Source organism: Ochlerotatus camptorhynchus, unplaced genomic scaffold (assembly GCF_037179485.1).
Source record: "Ochlerotatus camptorhynchus isolate MF236.1 unplaced genomic scaffold, CSIRO-AGI_Acam_v1.1 ptg000329l, whole genome shotgun sequence".
Classification (NCBI taxonomy): Eukaryota; Metazoa; Arthropoda; class Insecta; order Diptera; family Culicidae; genus Ochlerotatus; species Ochlerotatus camptorhynchus.
Window position 1 is genome coordinate 4,564,376 of NW_027040817.1, and position 23,574 is coordinate 4,587,949.

General features: G+C 38.7%; 1 protein-coding gene across 1 annotated transcript in view; it reads right to left on the bottom strand.

The window, feature by feature from the left end:
- LOC135708266 (tubulin beta-3 chain) overlaps positions 1–23,255 on the bottom strand; it is a 64,380-nt gene extending 41,125 nt beyond the window's left edge. Inside the window, exon 1 of the mRNA XM_065230267.1 lies at positions 22,767–23,255. Coding sequence (XP_065086339.1) covers positions 22,767–22,823 — 57 coding nt within the window. The 5' untranslated portion in view covers positions 22,824–23,255. The remainder of the gene's footprint in view (positions 1–22,766) is intronic.
- Between the last annotated feature and the right edge of the window lie 319 nt (positions 23,256–23,574).

The following is a 23,574-nucleotide window of genomic DNA, read 5'->3' on the forward strand; positions in this document are numbered from 1 at the left end:
GGCCACCGAGCCCCTTACAGCACAACAACCCAACGACGATCATTCAGGCCAGAAGACATAAAGCCATTCAAATAAAATGACGTCTTCAAAAGCCGTGAAAAATGTTTTCAAACCAGGATTAAGACATCACATTCAAGGTTCCTTCTTTTCATTTCGCACAATTTTTTTTTTATGAGACCATGGAATCATAATACTATATGATGATATGTTATATTTGTAAAAAACAAGAAGAGGTTGTGAAGCTTGCCTTTGACTCATAAACCTGCCAATTTTGCTTTATGAGAATTGCAATAAGCAATTTTATCATTTTCTCTCACCCATTTTTCATTCTTCATTCTTCGTTCTTCACAAACAGTGATCAGAATACCCCTGAGTGTGACTCATTATAAGTCAAATTGGCAGGTTTTATGGGTAAAATCCATTCCTTTCGTATTCTTATTGTAATACAAAATATTATTATATCATCTATCGATTCCATAAGACCATACAATATATGTTTATGCAAAATGAATGGAAGTGACCCTGGTCACATATAACCCATAGTATCAATATTTACGAACCATTAAAGACTTCTGTACTTAATATAGGATCCTGGTATTGACCCTAATATCTTCTAATAAGCAAACAAAAACCTTCGCTACCTTGCTACTTGCAGTTCAACATACTATTAAGACCGACAATCATGCAAAAGTATTTTCAACTTGAACAAAAGCTTAATTCATAACACGTATCCAATCGCACTAACCGAACAATAGATCATGTCCGATCGAGATAATCTCACCACTTCTACCACCCGGAGGAAACCAAATAGGGTCAAGGAAGTCTCGTATACTGCCAGGGATGTCGTTGCAAATCCTGGATCCCTCATACTTAGGGCAATGCCGAATCACAAGCTCCACCGTTTGTGGAACGTGGCAGAGGTCACATTCCGTATGGAAGGGTCCGTTTCCCCTGGAATTGTGAGATATATTGGTGTCTGGAGTGGTGGGTCTTCCCATCATCCAGTGTTCCCTTTGACCTTTCTGATGGTTGGAGACCTGGCAGCCAACCATTCCTTCCTCGAGACACACTCGCTTGTGGTCCCTTTATTTAGGTCCAGGCCAAGCACAGTTCGATCACAAAAAGTTGTAGCTACTTGATTATGACATAAAAAGGTTGTATATTGGTTTATATAACCGATTTATGACAAGCGTGTTACTAGGGGTTTGTACAGCTCAATAAGCCAGGTGATCAGTTTCTCCGAACTCTGCAGAGCCCAGGGATCCAACTGAACGTCGTTTTTCTTGGTTCATACTCCTGGAAGCCATGGATCCTGGGATATTTGTATGTGTCAGATCCGAGGGCAGAGATGACACTTGCAATCGGTCTTCTGTCCGGCTGAGAATATTGAGCAAGGGTTTGGCAATCGAAAGCAAGAAGACTGTTGTGTTGATCGGAGACATAAATGCTGACTTTTTCCTGCGCAACCGATCCGTCTGAGTATCTAATCGTATGACCATTGTACCTTTTCCGCTGAAGCTCTGAAACCGCAGTTGCTACCGCTTTAGGATTGAAACCTTCCTTGAACATGCTCTTGATCGTTGGGTAGATTCGTATTTCGGGTAGGTTCCAACCCCTGGCTCCACACCGGTGGAAGCTTCTGATCGGTCAAATGATTGAAGAGTCGGTTTGCCTCATCTAGGAGGAAACCCTCCCTTCTAACAGAACGCAATGGCCCGGTGACATGTCCCTCAGGCAATGTGCTTGTCGAAGAGGAGCAGCCCATATTCGAAACATACGAAACATTCGAAACATGCTATATATGTTAGCTCGAAACCATAGGTTAGGCTACTGTCAATCAAGTTGTGTCAGGGAGGTGATCAGATTGGTTCGGTGCTTGCAGCTGGACGATGCTAAGTGCATGGATTCGACCCGTATGTATTTCATGAAATGGTAGTTTTTTTTTTCTATAACTGCTCAAACATCACACACAATCTGCCAATCAAGCGTAAAACTACACCAACATCCAATCAACCAGTAGTCAGACCTCAGAAATCCATCCACCTAAAGTGTGGCAGCACAGCAGTGTTCCCAAAATGTAAAAACAGCTGCCCGGGAAATTTATTGATTGTACTGTAAAAGGATCATGATGAATGTTGGCATCTTAGTAGAATACCTGTATAATGAGAGAAAGAGAGAGAAGGGTTAGTAATTTCCATTTATTTCCACTACCTTATTTGCTTATCCTTGTCAAGGATAAGCAAATAAGGTAGTGGAATTAAATGGATATTACTAATCCTTTTCTCTCTCTCTCTATATATATATATATACTGTAAAAGGATTTTTTTTAAATGGATAATCTCCCGTTATACGCATAAGAGTCCCACGGTACATAAGGATTGCATAGAACATGGAACAGTTATGCGTATAACGGCAGTAAAGCTCTTCAAATCAAGTAATTCATTAATTTAATCCAAAATTGGTTAATTTAAAATAAAAACCCTGGATTAATCCACCTATGATGAGATCTAACCCTTCTTACTAATAGAAATTCCGATAAAAGTGCTCATATGATGTGAGGTGATAGATAAATTCTAATGTGATTTGAGGTATTGCATGATGGATTTTGACCCTAGTCCGAAACTTACCACTTCCCTTTATTTCTAAGTGAATTTTGAGGAGAATTTCGGGAAGCATTACTACTCAACAAACAATTTTAGCTGTAGACTAGCTTATACAGGCAAATATTAGCTGTGTAAGCTAGTTTTTGGCAGTATAAGCTAATCTTTAGCTAAAATAGTTTGTTGAGGAGATAATTCTGAGCGAAATTCTTATAGTAATTTCAATGGATCACTTTGGAAATCTTTCCGAAAACCTAGCCTTAAGCTAAAAATCACTTTAATGAAGTAAAAAAAACGAAAATGTCCATCAGAAACGAAGGATAATCTTCATCTGGGAACGAACAATTTTGCTTAACGCGTGTTCGATATTTGAACTTCCATCAGATAATTTAGGAAACACCAGCATAACTTCTGGGATGCGTCAAGTGATGATAAAAAATTTCAACTCATAAGAATTGTTATGATTCCTTCTGAAACTGAAACGCCATTTTATGAGAAATCTTCCCTTCAGAATTCCATTATAACCCATTTCCCAGCCGCGGTTCTAAGATGTCTAAAAATACCCAATTGCATCACCGGAGAACACGCCGACGTCGGAGAAAAACGTGCGTTATGTTAATTTTCACTTTTACCTTCCATGCACCTTCCTTGCACCGCCCAAAACGTCCGGCAAAGAAAAACTGCACCTCCAGTATGAGAAGGTATACATAACCTACAAATGCATCGGCAAGCATCAGGCACTTCCAATTTTAACGACGTGACAACTTATCACCGCTGCTGTGATCTCATCCGTCGGAACGCATCGTCGTCGTCGACGGCTCGGTACCCGGCTGCCTTCCCAGAACCTCGAAATCGTTGTTCGGAATTCTAATTTTATGTTTTCCCCGTTCTACCGACCAACCGACGAAGTTGCACGTTACCAGTCAGCGCCGTCGCATCAGCTCCTCGAAAAGTGTGATAAACCATGTTCGGTTTGTCACTTTCAGTCCAAAAATGGCAGCACCATGCGTCTTGATCATTCTTCTGTCACCAGGGCAATTTCCCTTCGGTTGCTGGCGCAAAAATAAACAATTTGTCTGAGTCTGACTCAGTAGCATTCCTCCCCATTCTGGGTAGATGATTAAAGTGAGCTTAATTGCTTTGAACTCGGCGAATTGCTCAACCACAGGCTCTGAATCAGACCGCTCACTCTTGAAAGAACTCGAGCCTGGTCGGACTCATCGCTCATCATAATTGCCATAGATAAGATACAATTTTTTCCACGGGACAGCAGCAGATTGCATCAGCTGTTATTAAATTAAGCTCAATTAATTACTCACTCAAATTTGACCACCGCGTCGTTGGCTTGGCTTTCACCGCGCCATCGAGGAGGCACGCGACATCCCCCAATTCTACTCGTGCCAGTCCAGAATTAGGTTTCCTTGGAAATCCAAGTACCGATGTTCGTGAGCTCAACTCAGCATACATACCTAAAATAGAGAAGAAGGGAAATCGAAGCATTAAAACAACACGGCCAAATGCGAAACAATGTGTAATGATGGCGTAAATACATAGTTGTACACGCTGCGCGCAATTCAAGCGCGAAATTAAGAATGGCATTCTGAAAAGTTCCGTTGGTCGAACGCGACGCGACAATTTTGTCTATACCCGGACAGGCGTCGTCGGTCGCTGTGTGTGATTCAATGTGCAAGCGAATGACAAAATGCGTTGTTTTGTGTGCTGTTGGATCAGGAATGATTACTAGGTTGACTTTGTACTACGACTAATCTGTTGATTAGGGAATGGCGGCGCCGGAATGTTTGTTTGTTCGGGGTGGACTCGAATTATTGTGACTCATAATTGCTTCCTGACCGTGTGGAGAAAGAACAGAGAAAAGTGGGACCCGTTAGCCAGTAGTAGGTAGTGGGTGTTATTGGGAAGTTTTTATGGTGTCTGTCAAATTGACGGGCATAGTGAAGGGAACATACTGCGCTGTACAAAACCATGTCCGACATGACATTCCAATTTGTCACGATGTAAATTTAAAACACATGAGAAAGTAGACACTTTCATTGGAAAGACCGTGATCTTCCACTCTCTTGTGGTGGATAGAGTTTATGCAACCAAATTGAATTTGAAATATCGAACTCATTTGTAATATTTAAGGTTTTATTGCAGACAATAGTTTGAACTAATTGCTGAGGAGATGTTTTGTGAGCGGGTAATTGGTAGCGATTTAAAAAAATCTTAATTGCAGATGGTAGAAAACATAAAAGCAAACAAGTTTCACAGACGAGTAATTAAGCTTAAACCCAATTGAAGTGCGTTGTAAAAGTATTGTATTTTGCATTTCTAACCGGACTTCTCAAACATGCGGAATCGCTTATAAAAGTGCGCTTTTACTTGATATCGTCTTGGTGTCATGAGCGCTCTTTTCGTTATGAACCAAGGAAAAAGTGCGTAGAAGGCCAGAAGACCAGAAGACCAGAACTATTTAACGAAAAAGCACACTTTTATTAGCGTTCCCGCACTTATAATGTGCGCAAAGCGATATATGAAGTAAAAGAGCATTTTGTATTTGTGGGTTTCCTTCTGATTACGTCTCGTGCATAAGATGCAATTAATTTAAGTTCATATTCTATAATTCCAACACCAGTTTTTTTTTATTTGACACATCATTTCAGATTATAAAAAGAAACTGTCGTCATTGCAGTTCTCCTGCCATTTGTCATAAGATAACGACAGCTTTTCGCAATCAGAAATGATGCACCAAAGTAAACTGCACCTTAAGTTCCGTAGCAAGCAGTAATGCACACAACACACCGTGAGCAAGACAATGATCCTTCCAGTTGTCGTTGACAGTCATGAATCATTGACGATTAGAGGCACTCAAATGCTAAGGGGAACTGATTAGAACGGACCGACCTGGCAAGTCTATCAAATATAAAGTACTTTATCTCTGATTGTTTACCTAATAAGTATATTAGTGTTGACCAATTCCACGCCAAATGACGCATCGAAAAGACTGGAACTTCTCCGATTTGCATAACACTTTGCATAATTGTGTGTTATGAACAAAAAAACACACACAATTTTTTTTTTTTCAAAAATTTGGCCATTTTGGATGTAGTATTTTATTTTAAAATGGCGTTTATAATTTTTCAATAAATTGTAGCACGAAAACTTCACTTATGATCGAAATGACGTCTGATACAAAGTTGTAGAGAAAAATAAAGTCTTACTGTGAAAATTATACATAGTTTTTTTTTTGTTAGTGTTCGGAAATTTGAAAAGGATTATTTTGTATGAATAGTTGTCATAACAGCTTTTTGATAATAATTGCAGAAATTCAAAAACTAATTTTAATTTAAAAGTAGTAGTTATGAGTAATTTTGAGTAGTATACAGAGGTTTAAGCCTCGCGAGCGTATTACGGATATAGAGGAATGAATTTTACATTTGATAAACCTAAAAATATTTAACATTGAAGCTTATTTGGAACATACTTTGAATTAGTAGTAAGTTTTCTGGCTAAATTTCGAGGTTTCGTGGGCATTCCTGGCATTGCTGAAAATAACGATAGCACCAGAACGTGGTCTTGCTAGAGCATTAGAATGCTCTGTTGATTTTTCGTGAACTCTAGATCGCTGGGAATGCTTGGGAATATTTGAGGTTTGACGAAAGGGTGAACAAAGAGGTGAACACCCAAGATTTTCAAATTGATGTAGCTGTGAAGCAATTGAAAAATTTTGAGGGAATTTAACCAGTTCGTTTTTGACTGCTAATCTGGTTAAGATGTTATACTTAATTATCTTAAACATAAATCATTCAGCTCAATGCAGCAGTATGATAAGTTTTTTAGGAAAAGCGGAAGAAGTTTAGTCAAGTTTACCCCCTGAAGTAAAAGTACATATATATGAGTACTTTAACCAACGCAATGTTGACTTTATTTCTGATATGGACAATGAAAGCATCTTACTTCCAGTCATTAGGGAAAATGAAACACTCCATTTCATTTTTGACAAAATTGCAAATTTAGGACTTAATATTAACCATGTGAAAAATCAACAAAATGGTTATTTAGAGCTTTTATTAACAAATACTTATGAAGATTTCTTTGTGACTAAATCGTTAAGTCCCATATGGATAAATGAAATGTTTCACATGGATTGGAAAGCAATATTAAGAACTGCAGGAAATGTTTAATGTGCAGTTGACGTATTCTACAATGTGTTGCTTGGAATAATACTTGAAGAAGTGCCAACTAAACGAAGAAGACGTCAGAGTCATGCAAAACATCCGGTTTGGTACAACAGGGAACTGAAAAATTTAAAAAAAATCGAAAGCAAAAAGCGCACTAATTTTCTAAAAAATATAGTAGTGAAGAAACTTTGGCATACTATTTAGACATTTGCGATCAGTTAAATTTGGCCGTGAATATGGCATTTGAGAAGTATAATTTAAAAACTGAACTTGAAATAAAATCTTGTCCTAGGAACTTCTTCAGTTATGTGAAAACCAAATTAAAATCTGATAATTTTTCCATCAAAGATGCATTTGGACGATAGGGTAGGTGAGAACTCGGATGATATATGCTATTTGTTTGCAAATTTCTTCCAAGATATCTATACTACGTTTTCAGAAGAGGACCGTGACCGTGAATATTTTGAATCTTATCCAGAATGTTCAAGTGCCATCAGCGTAAGTCAAATCAAGGTTCATGATATCTTAAATGGTTTAAACAATTTAGCATGCAACATGGCTTCTTTAAAGGCCGTTCAACAACTACCTATTTGCTCGAATTAATTAATTATTCCTTGAATGCAATGGATAACGGAAACCATGTAAAAGTGTTGTACACAAATTTCAGCAAAGTGTTTGATCGAATTGACATACCTATGCTTCTTTTTAAACTTCGAAAAATGGGAATTCATTACGCACTCCTCAAATGGCTAGAATCATATTTAACTGACCACCATCAAATAGTAAAATACAAAGGAAAGACATCAAATCCCGTTGATGTCACTTCAGGAGTTCCTCAAGTCCGCTTTTATCTATTCTCTTAGTCAATGACATATCTTTCATTATTAAGAAATTGAAAGTTTTAATCTATGACATTAAACTTTTTCTTTTTTTTTAATAAAAGATGCCAAAGACATCATTATATTCAAAGAGGAAATACAGATATTCCATACTTGGTGTCATAAAAGGCTGCTACAATTAAATATAAAAAAATGTAACTCAATTACCATTAGTAGAAAACGAATCCTACCCGATATAAAAATCACTTTAGGAAACCAGATCGTAGAAAAGTGTGATAGAGTCAGGGATCTAGGTGTTATTTTGGACTCAAAACTTACTTCCACCGATCATTATAACAAAATTATTAACAGAGCTAACAACATACTTGGTTTCATAAAACGTCTCTGCTATAACTTTCACGATCCGTATACGATAAAACCATTGTACATTGCTTATGTAAGATCGATATTAGAATATTGCAGCATAGTTTGGTCTCCTTTTTCAATCATTTCTAAATCTGGAAGTGTGTTTGCAGTACCATTATTCATATGATAACGGTAGTGTTTACATGCGGGGCTTATTGTATGTGAAAGTAACCTCGGAATGGACGTGAATTACCAGGCATTCTGAAATGGGTTGCTGAATCTGCAGTAGAGCTATCACTTTCTAACTCCCGGACTAAACTTGCTTATTATTACATCAAGGATTGTTGTAAGCAAATTTCTTCCATAATACCACTGCCGGCCAGTGGGGGTTAGATTGAACACACACACACATAGTTTGGTCTCCTTTTTCAATCACACATGAAGAAAGAAAAGAGTCCGTTAAAAAGCAGTTTCTATTGTATCTTCTTCTTCTTCTTGTTCGCATTTCAAGTTTATTGCTTAGCGCGTATTAGCTTATTGCGTGCTCTCAACTTAGTGTTCTAAATGCACTTCCCCAGTTATTAATTGAGAGCTTTCGATGCCAATACCAATGCATGAATTTGTATATTGTGTAGCAAGCACAATGATACTCTATGCCCAGGGAATTCGAGAAAATTTCCAAACCGAAAGATTCCCTCGACCGGACTGGGAATCGAACCCGCCGCCTCCGGCTTGGTAATACCGTGCCTTTACTGACTAGGCTATGAGGCCCCAATCAGTTTCTATTGTATGCACTCCGCAAGTTAGGTTGGACTGTATTTCCTCTGCCATCATACACAGCTCGGTGTATGCTCATAAATATCCAAACATTAAAAGAGCGTCGTGAATTTGCTATGATTTCTTTCGTAAACGATATCGTATCACATCGCATTGATTCAATAGAACTATTGTCATCCTTAAATTTATATACACCATCTAAAGGGTGTCCACGATGAAATTGCCACACACAAAATTGATTCGCAAAATTCGAGTTTTCATCCGATTGCCATCAAATTTTCAGGGATTGAGAAATAACTATTAAACTTCATTTTACCATTTTACTCGTATTTTATTTACAGTCCATACGCAAATGCCCGCACCTTGGCCTTAACCCCGGCCATAAGATTCTGCACAACCTGTGAATCAACCGTTTTTTGCATGTAAACCCATACTTTCTTCAGTTCCTCGACTGTCTTCACTACCTTAGGTCGTTTAAGAAGGTGCTGCTTCGCCCAGTACTTCTCGATGGGAGGGTTGAACATTTTCGGCACGAAATTGACCTTATTGTCCGCATACCACTTCAGCACGTCCTTGGAGTAGTGGCATGAGGCCAAATCCGGCCAGAAGATTGTTGGGACGTTGTGGGCCTTCAGGAGAGGAAGCAGCCGCTTCTGGAGGCACTCTTTTATGTACACCTGTCCGTTCATCGTGTCCTGGGTCACGAAAGGTGCACTCCGCTTCCCGCACGTGCAGATGGCTTGCCAAACCAGGAATTTCTTCGCAAATTTGGACATCTTCTGAGTGCGGACATGCTCCGGAACGCTGAACTTATCCTTGGCCGTGAAAAACAGGTTGCCGGGGATCTGTTTGAAGTCGGCCTTCACATATGTTTCGTCGTCCATGATGCAGCATTCAACTTTCGTCAGCATGTTGAGGTACAACTTCCTGGCACGGGTTTTGGCGGACTTGTTCTGCTTCTCGTCGCGATTAGGGGCCTTTTGTACCTTGAACGTTCGAAGCCCAGCCTTAGTTATGGCCTTCTGGACAAAACTTCGGCTTAGGTGCAGCTTCTTAGCCACATCCCTAACGGAGGCGTTCGGATTTCGGTTGAAGGCCCCAACTACGCGGTTGTGATTTTTGGTGTTGTACGGAATACTTTTTCCTTCACTTCTGGGCTTCCGATCGGTGGTCAACCGTTCCTCGAACAGCTTAATCACTCGCGACACCGTGGAATTCGCGATTCCCAACGTTTTAGCGATGGAACGATGCGAGAGATCCTTGTTCTCGTGATGAATGCGCAAGATTTTATCACGCACGAGCTGTTCTTTCGACTCCATTTCCGCGAGTTTTGATCACAGGACTTTAAAACTTGCAGGATGTAAATAATGCACTATGAACTAAATCCACCCAAATTTTCATTAAATTCTACCCAACGGTTAAAAAGTTAGAGCAATTTCATAGTGTGGCAATTTCATCGTGGACACCCTTTAGGCTTTTACGAAATAGAAATATAGGGGAAATGCAGGTAATGTCGGCCTAAGTGTCCCTAATTTGGGCCCATTAATAAATTCAGCAATCGACTAAATTTTCAATAGCAACCAAAAATATCCATTAGTAACGTCCCAATAACGTGTTCATCTAGATAAAATTGATAAATAGCAGATTTTTAGCGATGGGCCCAATCTTAGATCCATAGGCCAACATTAGAGACATTTTCCCTATTTGCTACAAATCGTCATCGTACGGATTATGCCAAATTTGGACCCTTGAACCAAATGATGGACACATATAATAAGCACTGTGATAACATTGACTTTACAATGACAAAAACCAAATTAAAGCAATATTTTAATTCCTTGCATAACGTCAGCTAGAAGTAATGTTTTAACTTGTTCTCAAGACACATTATTAAAAAAACATAAACAAAGACAAAATTGAAAAAAATAGAAGAAGGGGTAAGCGGTAGGACCATCATCATCATCATCATCATAATCAAATAAAGCTCTAAAGTTAAGTGTCATAAACAGTTGCAAAAACACGTTTTTATACATGTCCACAGGCAAACAAAAGTGTTAACACACTTTTATGTGGATAGACGAGGCTTATACACGATCTTTTGCCATCCATACGAAGTATATTGTGATCAGGTGTACTCACGCTACGTTACATTTACATATTTTAAGGTCTTTTAACCAAATTTTAGTTTTGGCCCAATGTCACCACCAAACGTTTTTACATTTGGCTTATTTTTATTATTTTATTAAAATGAGACATCAATTTCAGTGGGAATTTTAAATTGCTTTCTTTGATAAAATGATAATGTTGCAAGGAAGGGAACGAAATATTTTGATTTTTTTGGCCCAATTTTACTCCCACTTACGATATATGAACTCTACCAAATGCTTTTCTAAAGTTAGTATAAAGGGTAAATGGATGTAACGTCGGCCTAAATGCCCCTAATTTGGGGCCATACATAAATTTAGCAATCGAGTACCAAAAATATCCTTTAGTGCCGTCCCAATGACGCGTTCATCTATATAAAATTGATACATAGCAGATTTTTAGCTACTGCTTCAAGATAATTTCCTTTATCCATTGCTTTAAAAGAAAATGTTACAAAAATTACTAAGTTAGTAGTCATTGAACGACCTTTAATAAAACCATGCTGATTGCTAGTAATTAATTTTTTAACTTGTGACAAAATATGTTGATTGATTATAGATTCGAATAATTTAGGAATGCAAGATAATAATGTGCAAATAGTTGTCAGGGAAAATGGATTTAATGATGGCCTAAATTTCCCTAATTTGGCCCCATTCAGTAGTCGACTAAATTTTCAATAGCGACCAATTAGTACCGTCCCAATGATGCGTTCATCTAGATAAAATTGATACATAGCAGATTTTTAGCGATGGGCCCAATCTTAGATCCAGAGGCCAACATTCGAGCCATTTCCCCTATCTAATTTAATATTTTCATGTACCAAAAGATAACATCAGCTGATATAAACCAAAATTAGCGATAATTTTAAATAGTGCCAAACATGAACTTCTGTCAATCAATCATTCTGATCGATTACTGCAATGGATCGTAGCTAAGTTTCAATCAGTTTGATAACATGAACGACATTTATCTTTAACAGCTTTGTGCTGATATAACCAAACATTGCTTTTCAAAAACAATTACTTCAATTCAATTTGGATGTCTAAAAACTATTAAAAATAAATTATTAAAAAATATAATAATTCAAATGCCTTATCCCTGACGAGTCAGGGGCTTACTCTGAGAAACGCTTCCACTGTACCAGCGCCACCAATCAGCATCCACAAACCAACAACGTGCCCAGTTCGTCTATAATGAGTTTTATGACCAACCATTGTTAATCCTATTTCCCGCTTGTTCGAATTGCTCTCCACCGGTCGTGTTCATGATAGTGTTCACTTCTTATTCACACCCAATGCACCTAACACTCAGTGCTCCTGTACCCACTCCTCTGGATAGAAGCAGAACTTTTTTCCAGTGAGAGAAACCGCATAATCCATAGTCGATTCGCCTCGAACGCCGCGCACTGGGCTAGATTTAATTTCAGGCTTCATAAAATATCCGCTATCCGCTTGTGCGAACACAGCCATTATACCGCAGCTGACTGAGCACAACACCACACGGCAGATTAAACCAACTCAAATTTGAGTTTCGTTCTCTCAAATTCGCAAAAACGTAGGTTACTCATAGCCTGAGTAAAATTTTCGTCGATTTTCCTCATATTCGAGCAGGAAAAGCGAGAGAAAATTTACTCAGTATATTACGTTTTTGAGATTGTTAGTGAAAAACCACTCAATTTTGAGTAGATCTCATCGGCCGTGCACATCAGCGCCGTCGACGTGAGGGGATCCTCGAGGTGCGCGCGCGCGTCCGGTACCGGTCAGGTTTAATGACTTTTCCAACAGATGCACCGACCGCCGCCGCACCATACTGTTCCGTTCCGAAAGCGAGCTCGCAATTTATTGTCTTGCGGAGATTGCTTGAACGATTTGAAGCAGGAGTTCACATGTCTTGAGAGAAAGAAAGGGATCAGCTTATGGTAGATTATCGCACAAATTCGTGAAATTTATTTGCAATTCATTTTTAGGAAGGCAACGCCGGGGGAAATCTCTCACGCAAAACGAAGTGTAATTAGCAGTGGTGCTGCTGATTCAGTCATTAACGTCGGGCTTGCAAACGTGGCGTTTATGGTCTTTAAAGTTAAACCCGATTTCGCTCATCTTTTGACAAGATGTGAATTTATGTGGCATGCGTTTTAACTTTGAATCAGCTGTTCACGGTCGATTCAAGTAAATCGAAGACTGAGTAAAATTGTATTGCTATCGCTCTTTTTCCTCACGAAAAAAAAGAGATAGCAATACAATTTTACTCAGGGTTTGGGTTACTTTCATCGGCCGTGTGATTAGAAGTAATGAGAGCAAAACTCTTACTAAACATAGAGTTTACAATAGGTATTCCCAATGCGGTACAATTCGCCATGGCGAAAACAATTATCCTCCGGAACATGGTTAGTTCACCTGTCGGTGAATGACGAGAGTTCGTCGTTCGTGCGCACATGTTTTGTGGTTTTCCTTCACCGCCTACCGGCTCATCGGATTCCCCACAGTCAACCAGCCAGCCAGTCGGTCATGGTGTGGTGTGATTAGCTTTCAACAGGTAAATCTTCTGGTTGTACTGTTGACGGAAAGGAAGTTTCGATTCCGTTTTTTGTTATCTCTTGGATCACCTCACGCCATGCCACAGACACACACTCACACACACACACACACGCATTCCGACTCTGGTGAGAGCTGTCAGCTCTTAAGTCAGTCATCCAGAAGACTGTTACAGGCATGCAAAAAAGCAATGCTTGGTCGGGTTTTTCGCCCCCTACATTAACTTTTGATATCCATAGCTGTTCATTCGTCTAGCAACAAAAAGGAAGCCTCACAAGACCGAGAGGTGTAGAAGTAAGAGAATTGACGAGAGCAAGGTAGAATGGAAGAATCAAAGTTCATCACCTCATGACGGCTGGCGGATGGCGGCTGGTGGCGCTTTGGGTGGTGATGTGGTTGTCGGTTGATGGAAATGCCCCCAGCAGCTGTTGTTTGTTAGGTACCAGCTGATGTGTCTTCCGGTTGAGGTTGATTAAGACAGCTTCGTAGCTACCGCATTTTACTTTTGCGTACTTGACTTTTTTTTTACCTTCGTGAGTGAAAATTGCAATTTTCTCAACCAGCAACCAGCATGAGCATCAATGTATGCCGAGTGAAAGTGTGAAACGCCAGATCAAAATCCCATATTTTAACAACCACCTCTAGTCGAGAGTCGTTTGACTTGATGAGCGTGTCATGTGCTAATCTACTACACCTGTACAATGAATATCTACAGCAGGAGGGCATATTTTGATGCGGTGATCACAATCGCCCGGGAGATTGTCAATTTTCACCTTCTCTAATAGCTCCAACACGGACGGCGATATTATGGATGGCAATTTGTAGATCATTAGCGAAGCGATAGCTCAGCAGTGAAGTTTCGTTGTTAGATGGGTATGGTTTGAGTGTTTGTTACCGATTTTTTGTCTAATGACAGCGATTGATTCCAGGAATATAGATACAAATACGCAATATGCGATGTACCTACCAATAAATAGATAATGAAATAGATAATGAAATAAATATGCATTTCGGAGAACTGGATTTAGATGCTTTTTTATTTAAACCTACAAAGCAAATCCCTGTTTATATTTTATAGTAAGCTAAAATTGTATGACAAAAGGTCGAAAGACAAAAAGTCGAATGACAAAACGTCAAATGAAAATATGTCGAAAAGACAACATGTCTAAGGTACAAAAGGTCAAATGGACAAAAGTTCGAGTAATGAGAAGGTGGACAGAAGGTCGAATGATGAGAAGTGAGACAAAAGGTCGAATGGACAAAACGTCGAATGGACAAAACGTCAAATGGACAAAAGGTCAAATGGACAAAACGTCGATGATGAGAACGAGGACAAAAGGTCAAAAGATTAAATGGGGGGGGGGGTCAAATACAAGGGTTAAATGGACGAAACGTCGAATAAAAATAGGTCTAAGGCGAGATCTTAGGTACAAAAGGTCGAATGATTCAAAGAGGGTTGTTGTCGAATGATGAAAAGGGAACAAAAGATTGAATGAACAAAAAGTCGAATGATGAGAAGGAGGACAAAAGGATGAATGGAGAAAAAAAAATCAGAATTATTAAAAGAGGCATAAAAGGTCGAAGGGTGAGAAAGACTGATAATATTTTTTATAGTGAAGCAAGCCAGATTAGTAGGATACACCACTATTGCAATACAGCCATTCCACAGCAAAACGATGTAGTAGTTCTCAGCATTTCATAAAAATTTGTAGCTTTGTTCCTTATCGCAAAACATTAGACCTACACGGTTAGAAAAAAGTACCCAAAATTAAGTTCTTTTCACTCATCTCGGCACTAAAGTGCAGGAACCCAAAAGTAGGTAAAGCGGGTCAAAGTAATTTTCATTTACTTATGTGCAGTTCGTATGGAATTTTCCACTGGCTTCTTAACCAAAAGTAAGTTAGTTGTACCCAACAGTAGGTAAATATGATTATACTCAACGTTGGGTTCCCACACTTTACTACCCCTGTTGGGTGGTTTTGCTCCTCCGTTTTTGACAACATTAGAAGGAGAAAAGGAGACAAACTAGTCAAAAGTAAGTAAAAGTGAACTGACCGTTGGGAACTTTTTTCTTACCGTGTATATTTTCATATTTTGTCATTAGGGTGACCATTTCCAAAAAAAAATTATTTTTTTTCAAATGACTTTTTAATTTATAACTTTTGAACCAAAGATCAAAAGTATTTAAAAATATTTTTTAGGAAAAATATAGTTGTGTGTGTGTATTCCCTCTAACCCCCACTGGCCGCCAGTGTTATTATGGAAGATTTCTCTCTACAATGTCGCAATTATGGTCATTGTAAACAACTTTAACCCGGGAGTTAGAAGGTGATAGCTCTATGTCTGGAAAGTCACGTTTACTCCGAGGTTACTTTCACTTGCAATAAGCCCCGCACGTACGTATTGCTTCTATCAATTGGATATAAGTTATACACACACACTTCCAGTTTCAAAATGTTCTTTTGAATCCTGGCACGTATTTAGTTTTTTTTTATTGTGTAAAGTATTTGAACCGGTCTCACCATGTTCATTTGATCCTTCAATCCGGAAAACAAGATCGATGGAAAACAAATCAAAGAAAATAAAAGCCTGATTTCGATTGCACAATTGATCCTCCTCTTTCGGTTATTTAAAAACAATTTTGCGTATATGACTTTACCAACTACCGGAACTTTTACTTAAATTCAAGCCGCAATCCAAGCAGAGCCTACTGCGAACCACTTTTCAGAAAAATGTGATTTTGTATTGAATGACATTGATTGCAATTGTTTTTTTTTTATGGTTTTCATGGTTTGCAGATAGAAGGCGCAATATGTTTTTATATGTTTCCTTCAAAATGTAGACTTTCTTATCCATTATATCAAAAACTCAGCGATGCTTTTTTTTTCATTTTTGAGTTAAATTTGTTTGAAGTTATCAAGTTTGCTTTGCTTGCTATAAATATCATTGTAGTCTAAGATCAGAAATTGAAATGAGTATAAATAATGTGACCATATATCAGTCTTTATAATTCAATGGAGTCGCATGGTAGTCTAGTCGCATCCCAAGTAACACACAAAAAATCTTTTTAAATAAGAATTCAAAAACATGTTCTATAAGTGTATTATAAGTGATGCAGAAAACATCCCGAGCTTTGAAAGAGCTCTGTAAATGTTTTCTCGCTACTTCACATATGTTTTTCATCCTCCAAGATGATCGTATTTGGCTTTGATCTTTAAAAGTTATATAAATGTTCATCATACTTTTATAATACAAAAATAAAACATTTATAATACCACAACAAATGATGCTAGATCGGTTTTCATAAAGGAGTTGAAATGATGATTCAGATGCCACTTTCAGTACTTTTCAATGATCATAGGCTTCATCTTTATGACGAACCGAACGCATTTTCTCTAGAATATGATTTTCCTGCCATTAACGAAGAACATCATAGATAGTAAGGCTAAGTTAGTCATCTTTCGAAATTAGTCTAGTTAGGAAGGTACAAAGCTATCACGCCAAGAACTAGTGTTGGAATTCCATGCTCTATTTTTTTATTATGATCTTGCATCTAAAATTTATTGGTTATTATGATGTTTTCCAAAACATGTTATAATACCATAATCTACTTTTACAAGCTCCTCCTCTCGCTTGGTTTTCTGCCATGCGTGAGAACTTGATGGATTATAAAAATGGTTTATCAAGCAGCGGAGTTGGTCTACTAGAGAAGTTCCAAAGCTAGTACGTTGAATACTTGATTTCAAATCCCCCCATGCTCAATTATGTCTTATTTTTGTTTTGGAGAATACTTTTTGGCAATTTAATTTTATGGGTTATTACGAAGTTTGCAAAACATGTTATATGTCAATTGATTTGTTTTTTAACGCTCAAAAACTTTCGTTTTTTCAGTTGTATAAAAGTATGAATTGAAGTATTTTCAAATCTAATTGAACACTCAAATTGTTTTAAGGCAGTATTTTAAACACATTTATGACAAGTTGTATTGCCTGGGAGTATTGAGTGAAAACCCAAAACTTAATAACTTCAAAAAAATATATCTCAAAAACGAAAAAAACACATCGCTCATTTTTTGACATGTGTAAAAAAGATTAAATTTTCAAGGAAAAATAGAAAAACATGTTGCACCCTCTGCCTACAAACCATGAAAACCTAAACAATAAAATCGATGTTTTTCAATACAATTTTTTATACTATTTTTAATTACCTTTCATTTTTTATTTTGATCTTTCAAATTAGCCCAGTTGTTCAAAATTTATAAATTTTAGAAAAAATCGTTTTTGAAAAAAAATCAAAACATTTTTTTTTTTAAACTTCTTGAAAGTAAAATTGACAAATTTTATACGTCATACACAAACTTTACCACCTTTTTTTGCATCTTACAAATAAAAATTATCATTATAGTATATCATTGTTTCATAAATACGAAAAATAGAATTTAGCTGAAATGAGCAATGATCGGCGAAAGATATTGACAAGCTTTGTGCAGCAAAAATTTGATCCTTCTTAGGATCTAAAAGTTATTTAAAGACACCTTTACTGAGAAATTCGAAATAAGAAAACTAGAGCAAAACAACTGTTTTTTTTTTGAGCCACCCTAACTCAATTCAAGAAAATAGCTCTAAATCGGCCAAATTTAAGAGATACAAGAAAGTTTTCAACAAAGTTGCTTGAAATTAGTTCAGCTATAACTTTGCCCAAGAATGTGTACCTTAATTTATTCAAACAAAAAAGTTAGATTTTTGATTTCAATGATAATAGGAATCACCCTAGAATTCATTGTGATACAAATGAGGGCCTAACTATAAGGAACAACTTTGTACAAGAGACTTTTAGTCTAAAGTTTCAATTTCAGGCTCAACACATGTCATTCCACCTAAATCTGTATTCTGGACCACTGTGCATTGTTTCCATTTGGAACATAGACCATTTTCACATATTGCTCTAGAATTGTTCTTCCACTCAAGCTCCGTCCATTTCCGGTCTTCGATGGCGTACTTCAGCAGAAGAAGCACCACTATCGCAATCCGATAGCTGTTGTTTCGTTCTCTTTCCACATCTTTATCTTTCTCTCGTCCATGTGCCTGGTCTGCTGATAGACGACGATTACTTTATTATTTTCATTATCGGCATTTGTTGGCCATGACTTCGCTCGGAAAGAGAAGTTGCAGCGTGTGCTTGGTACTTCGCATGTCCAACAACACTTCAAACGGACAAGGGGATTTTTTATTCGTTTCTTCGATGAGACCGGAGAAAACAGTAAGGAACAATTTTCGCACCACGATCGCAATATGACGTCACGTTTTTAAGCGAATTTATGTTTTCCCTATTGCGTTGACTTGTGATCACTGGAAGCTCCCATCAATCACAATGCTTCCATTAGAGGGAAACCAACCACTCTAACTACTTCGAACTGGTGATGGGAACCACATTATTTCCCTGGGTTCAATCTAATCCAATCGGTTTTTTATTGGTTTCCTCGGCTCGAGAGTTGAAAGTTGGCATCCGAATTTTCCCCCGAATTTTAATAACTTTATGGTTACATCAGTTTAGAGCCCATCCGATGTGGAGCGCGCCGAGAGGTGATGATCCACCAGCTCGGGCTTAATTACATTTTAAGTGTGAGAAACCTCTTCGATTTGGGGTAGTGCTTTTTCCTGCTCGTTTTTGCGATCACCCAGAGCTTGTAGCCTGAAACCAAATATACATTCCAATTTTTTTTTTCATCCTCTGATGAGTACGCGTCTTGTGGCCGCATAAACAAGCCATAATACGCTGGCATAGACCACACACCAACTGCTAACTGTTGCTGCTGCTGCCAAGGCTAACCGTCTCAGTTCGGATCTAGAGCGCTCAGCACAGGAAGGGTGTGGAAGAGGCAGACCAACATTGCGCTTCATATGCAGTGCAAATCCAGGAAATAAGGCCAGTAACATCAGATGTGGTGTGATTCCGCGAGTAAGTGACTGTCGGCCGGCCGGTCAGCCGTGTGGAAGTTATGGAATGCCTACGACGAGCGGAATTCTCTCTATTGGAACCAAAAGCCGGGTTCGGATGGGGAGATAAGACGATCTTCTCTCGTGGGGAACGCCATGTAGGTATGAAGCTGTCTCGAACAAGCGCAGAGTTCAAATGTTGCCAGGCCATCAGCGTGTGGCTCTAGAAATTGTAAAGTGCTTTTTGCAAAAACAGAAAAGAAAAGCAGTGGATGGGGATAAAGGTGATATAAAGAGCCCGAGAAAGAGGAAACATACTCTTGTGCCGAGTAGAATGAGGCTTTCAATTGATGTTATCATAGGGGAACGTTAGGTTTAAATGGTGGGTTTTGCTCATGCAACAAAGTTTGCCGAGAGATGTTATAAAGGGTAGAATTAGCCGATAAATTATGAGCTTCATAGTGAAGTCATTAACACCTGACAATAGCAATACAATGTTTATAATTATTGAGTGAATGCCTTGATAAGCCTGATGAAAAAAAGAAGGGAAGATGTGTCTAACTATTCGTTTGTGTGACAATCTTTTTATCATTCTATGAGAAGAACATATCCAAAGCAACAATTTTATTTTTTATCTGGCAAATCGACATCACCATCGAGTAGGGGAAGATTTCTCCTACTCAATGGATGTGTTGGTTTGTGTAGGCGTGCCTTGAATTCCTAGAAATCGACACCTTGCGATCTAACATGACGTCTTATTTAGGTCGCCTTTCGATTTAGGGTTTTATTCAAGATTTTTGTGATTTACTGCAAACCTATATGTAGTTCTTCCACAGCAATAATACCACATTCTTAGGTTATGTAGTGTATGACTCAAGGAACATTTGTCGAGAACAGCGTTTCTCAATCTATGCGGAGTTGATATCAGATGGGTCTTAGAATTTCAGACAATAATTAAGAATTTCATGCAATACCTAGTACCTAGTAATTGAGCTACGATAACAAGCAATTGACATTATTTTTGACAGTATTATTATCAGTAAATTATTAAAACTTGTGAACACTAAATCGAATTTAATAAACCATGTAATTTAGTAATAGAACAAACTCTTCTGCTTATTACAACGCTCCTAGTGGACGTTTTCGGAAGATTTTGACATATATTTGTTGACAACAACAATAACAATAACAGTGTATTTTTCCAGGTCATGAAACGCTCTTGTTATGGAGATAGTCACCATGCAAGAGGAGCATTGAACAAAAATCGTGCGCAGTAACCTGGAAAATCCAATCCATCCGTATGGCGCGTGCTCAAAACGTACAGGAAAACCTTGACGACGAATTGGAAACCTCCAAGTAAACGCCAGAGTGGAACTGCCAACCGTCAGCTCCATGGAAAGGTCATGAGGTCCACCAGAAGCAACGCTGGTATGTTAAATCACGATTTGAGTAAAAAGTATGATGCCGCCCATAGTACAGTACAGCGAATTCGCTACCGCGAAGCCTTACAGGCATACCGCTTCACTAGGCAACCAAATCGATCACTCAAGCAAAATACTGTAGCTAGGACCCGTGCTCGAAAGCTGTATGACAACCTGCTGACCAAGTCCGGTGGGTTCATACGTATGGTGATGAAACCTATGTAAAGGCCGACTTCGAACAGCTTCCAGGACCAACATGTTATAATGCAAAGGCTCCAGGAGGTCTCTGGCAGATTCAAATTTATTTTTGCGGACAAATTCGAACACAACTATTTATTGGATCTTTCAGGGAATTCGCAGCTGCGACCAGAAGACAAAGGTTTTCGTCACTGAGAAAATGATGAACTCGGAGGTTTTCAAAACCCAATGTCTCCAGAAACGAATTCTGCCCTACATCCAGTCACATTAAGGTCGGTGACATTTTGGCCGGATCTTGCGAGTTATCACTACAGCCGGGAAGTACAACAATGGTACAATGACAACGAAGTCCAGTCTGTTCAGAAAACCCTCAATCTGTCCAATTGTACCCAGTTCAGGCCTATTGAAAACTACTGAGCTATTATTAAAAGGAAACTGAAAGTAAAAAGTATAGCAATCAAAACGGCAGCTCAGATGAAAAATTGGTGAACAAAACAGTGGACGAGACGCTTTAAAACTAAATTGAGGTGGAGTCGTCAAAACATGGGTGATATTTGAATAATTTTAAAGACCATTTCCAAAGGAATTGTACGTCTTATCTTTAAATGCCTTTTAACAAAAGTCCCTTAAATCATATTATCTAAAACATTGAGGACTTCAAAATACCGACACGGTTCATAATATTAGATTCCTAATAGCACTAAAGTTAATGATTTTGTATAATAAGTTCAAGAAGTTCATAGGAATTTCCACAAAGCACTGTGGAAAATCAGAAATTCTTGAATAGTTCCATGACCATTTTCGGAGAAAATAATACTTTTATTTAATACCAATCCTCGTTGAACGTCCAGCGTACGGTACGAGATGTCCAGGTTTCATATATGTATTGGATTGTAACAAACAGGCCCGATGTTACTGAATCATCTTGTCCCTTAAATGCCGCACAGTGGGCCTGGCCGTTTTGATGTGTGTTGTGAATCTCTGATGTGAAACATATGTCAAATAAACAAGAAAAAATATGGAGGAAAGCCGGTATGTATGCTACCATCATTTTCCAGAATGCTTTCATGAACTGTGTTGGTGTAACATTAGATTAGAATAGATATCAATCTTCGTTAACCGTCTTCAAACATTTTCTCTGAATAATATCTTAACTTCATGTCATTTCTGGACTTACGTCGACAAACTTGCGAAATAAAAAAAACAGTCAAAAACTGTATGGTCAACTTCGTAAATACTAATGACACAAGTCCACCCCTTGACCTGATTGAAAGAAAATCACATCACCCACTATATATATCCATAATTTTAGACCCGGTTCCCTGTGTCCGACCACAGTTCCACGCGACACAGTTCATTGTTAGCCCGGACAGAAGACCTTCTCGGAGTTTCGTTCCGCTCTGCAAACCATTCTGCCTCCCCTTCCACAGCTGTTTGCTACGAAACGTATCAATTTTCTTATCACAGTTACATTCACTCGCTTTTACTTCAGCCAACAGAATTCTACACGGTTCGCGCGAACATGTTGCTGTGTTCAGACTTCCGTAGCAATTCTCAACTTCTGATAGTGATTTCACTCTCTGTCCGGGTAAGTCCTCGGTCTCCGTTCACCCCGAAAGTTCTATAACCGCAAATATTAGTCAGTCGACAGAGTCACCGATTGCGCATTTTGTTATCTATTAAACACATTGCACACACGCACACGTTCACTGTGACCGAGAATTCCGTTCACAGTTAGTAATCGTTTGATTTGCAGGAGAGGATTTGTTAGAACAAGCAGCTGCGCTTACCTTAGCACCAATCTGGTTTCCGCACTGACCGGCCTGCAGATGAACGATTTCTCTCATTTTGAAAATGGGTTTAAAAGTTTAGCAGTTCCTCGAGGAAAATGTGATTCTCAAGATCGGTATCGTGTCAACACGCGCGCACTGCACTTGTATTACTGAGGACCTGGTGTGGCACTCGGTAAGGCACTGGTTAAAGCACTAGCAAACTTTCTTCACAGAAGAAAACTCGGGAGGTAATCCGTACGGTTCGACGTTCAGCACTCGTATGGCCAATGAGACTGCTCAGCAGCTTGCTTTTGGTCCCTCACTCTCTCACAGTCTCTATATTCCAAACCGATGAATCCAAATGATCCTGATACTGATCAATGGTAGATGCAGTCTACACTCCAATTTCTCCCTTGTTGTATAAAAATGTGGAAAGCCGGAAAACACAATCCTGAAGGCGTCACTACCAGGCACAACCGTTCACAGCAACGTGCAAGCAACAACTGATTCAAAATTCAAATTCAAATGAAATTTTATCATAGAAACTCTGCTCATCGGGTGGCTAGAACTGGAGAAATAAAAAGAGGCGAAAACAACTCACGCAGCAGCACATAGGAAAGGAGCGCTCTCTCTGTTGCAGATCTACTCAGTAGTGCAGTAAATTCACTCGTACCGGCCGGCCTGCCACAATCCACCCAGCGCAGAGCCATATGATCATCCACCACCCCATGGAAGCACGTTAGCAGCATACATACCGGCTTTCCTGGTTCATCATGATCGCTGCCACGGCGATGATTATAATGATGATGATGGTGATGATGATGGT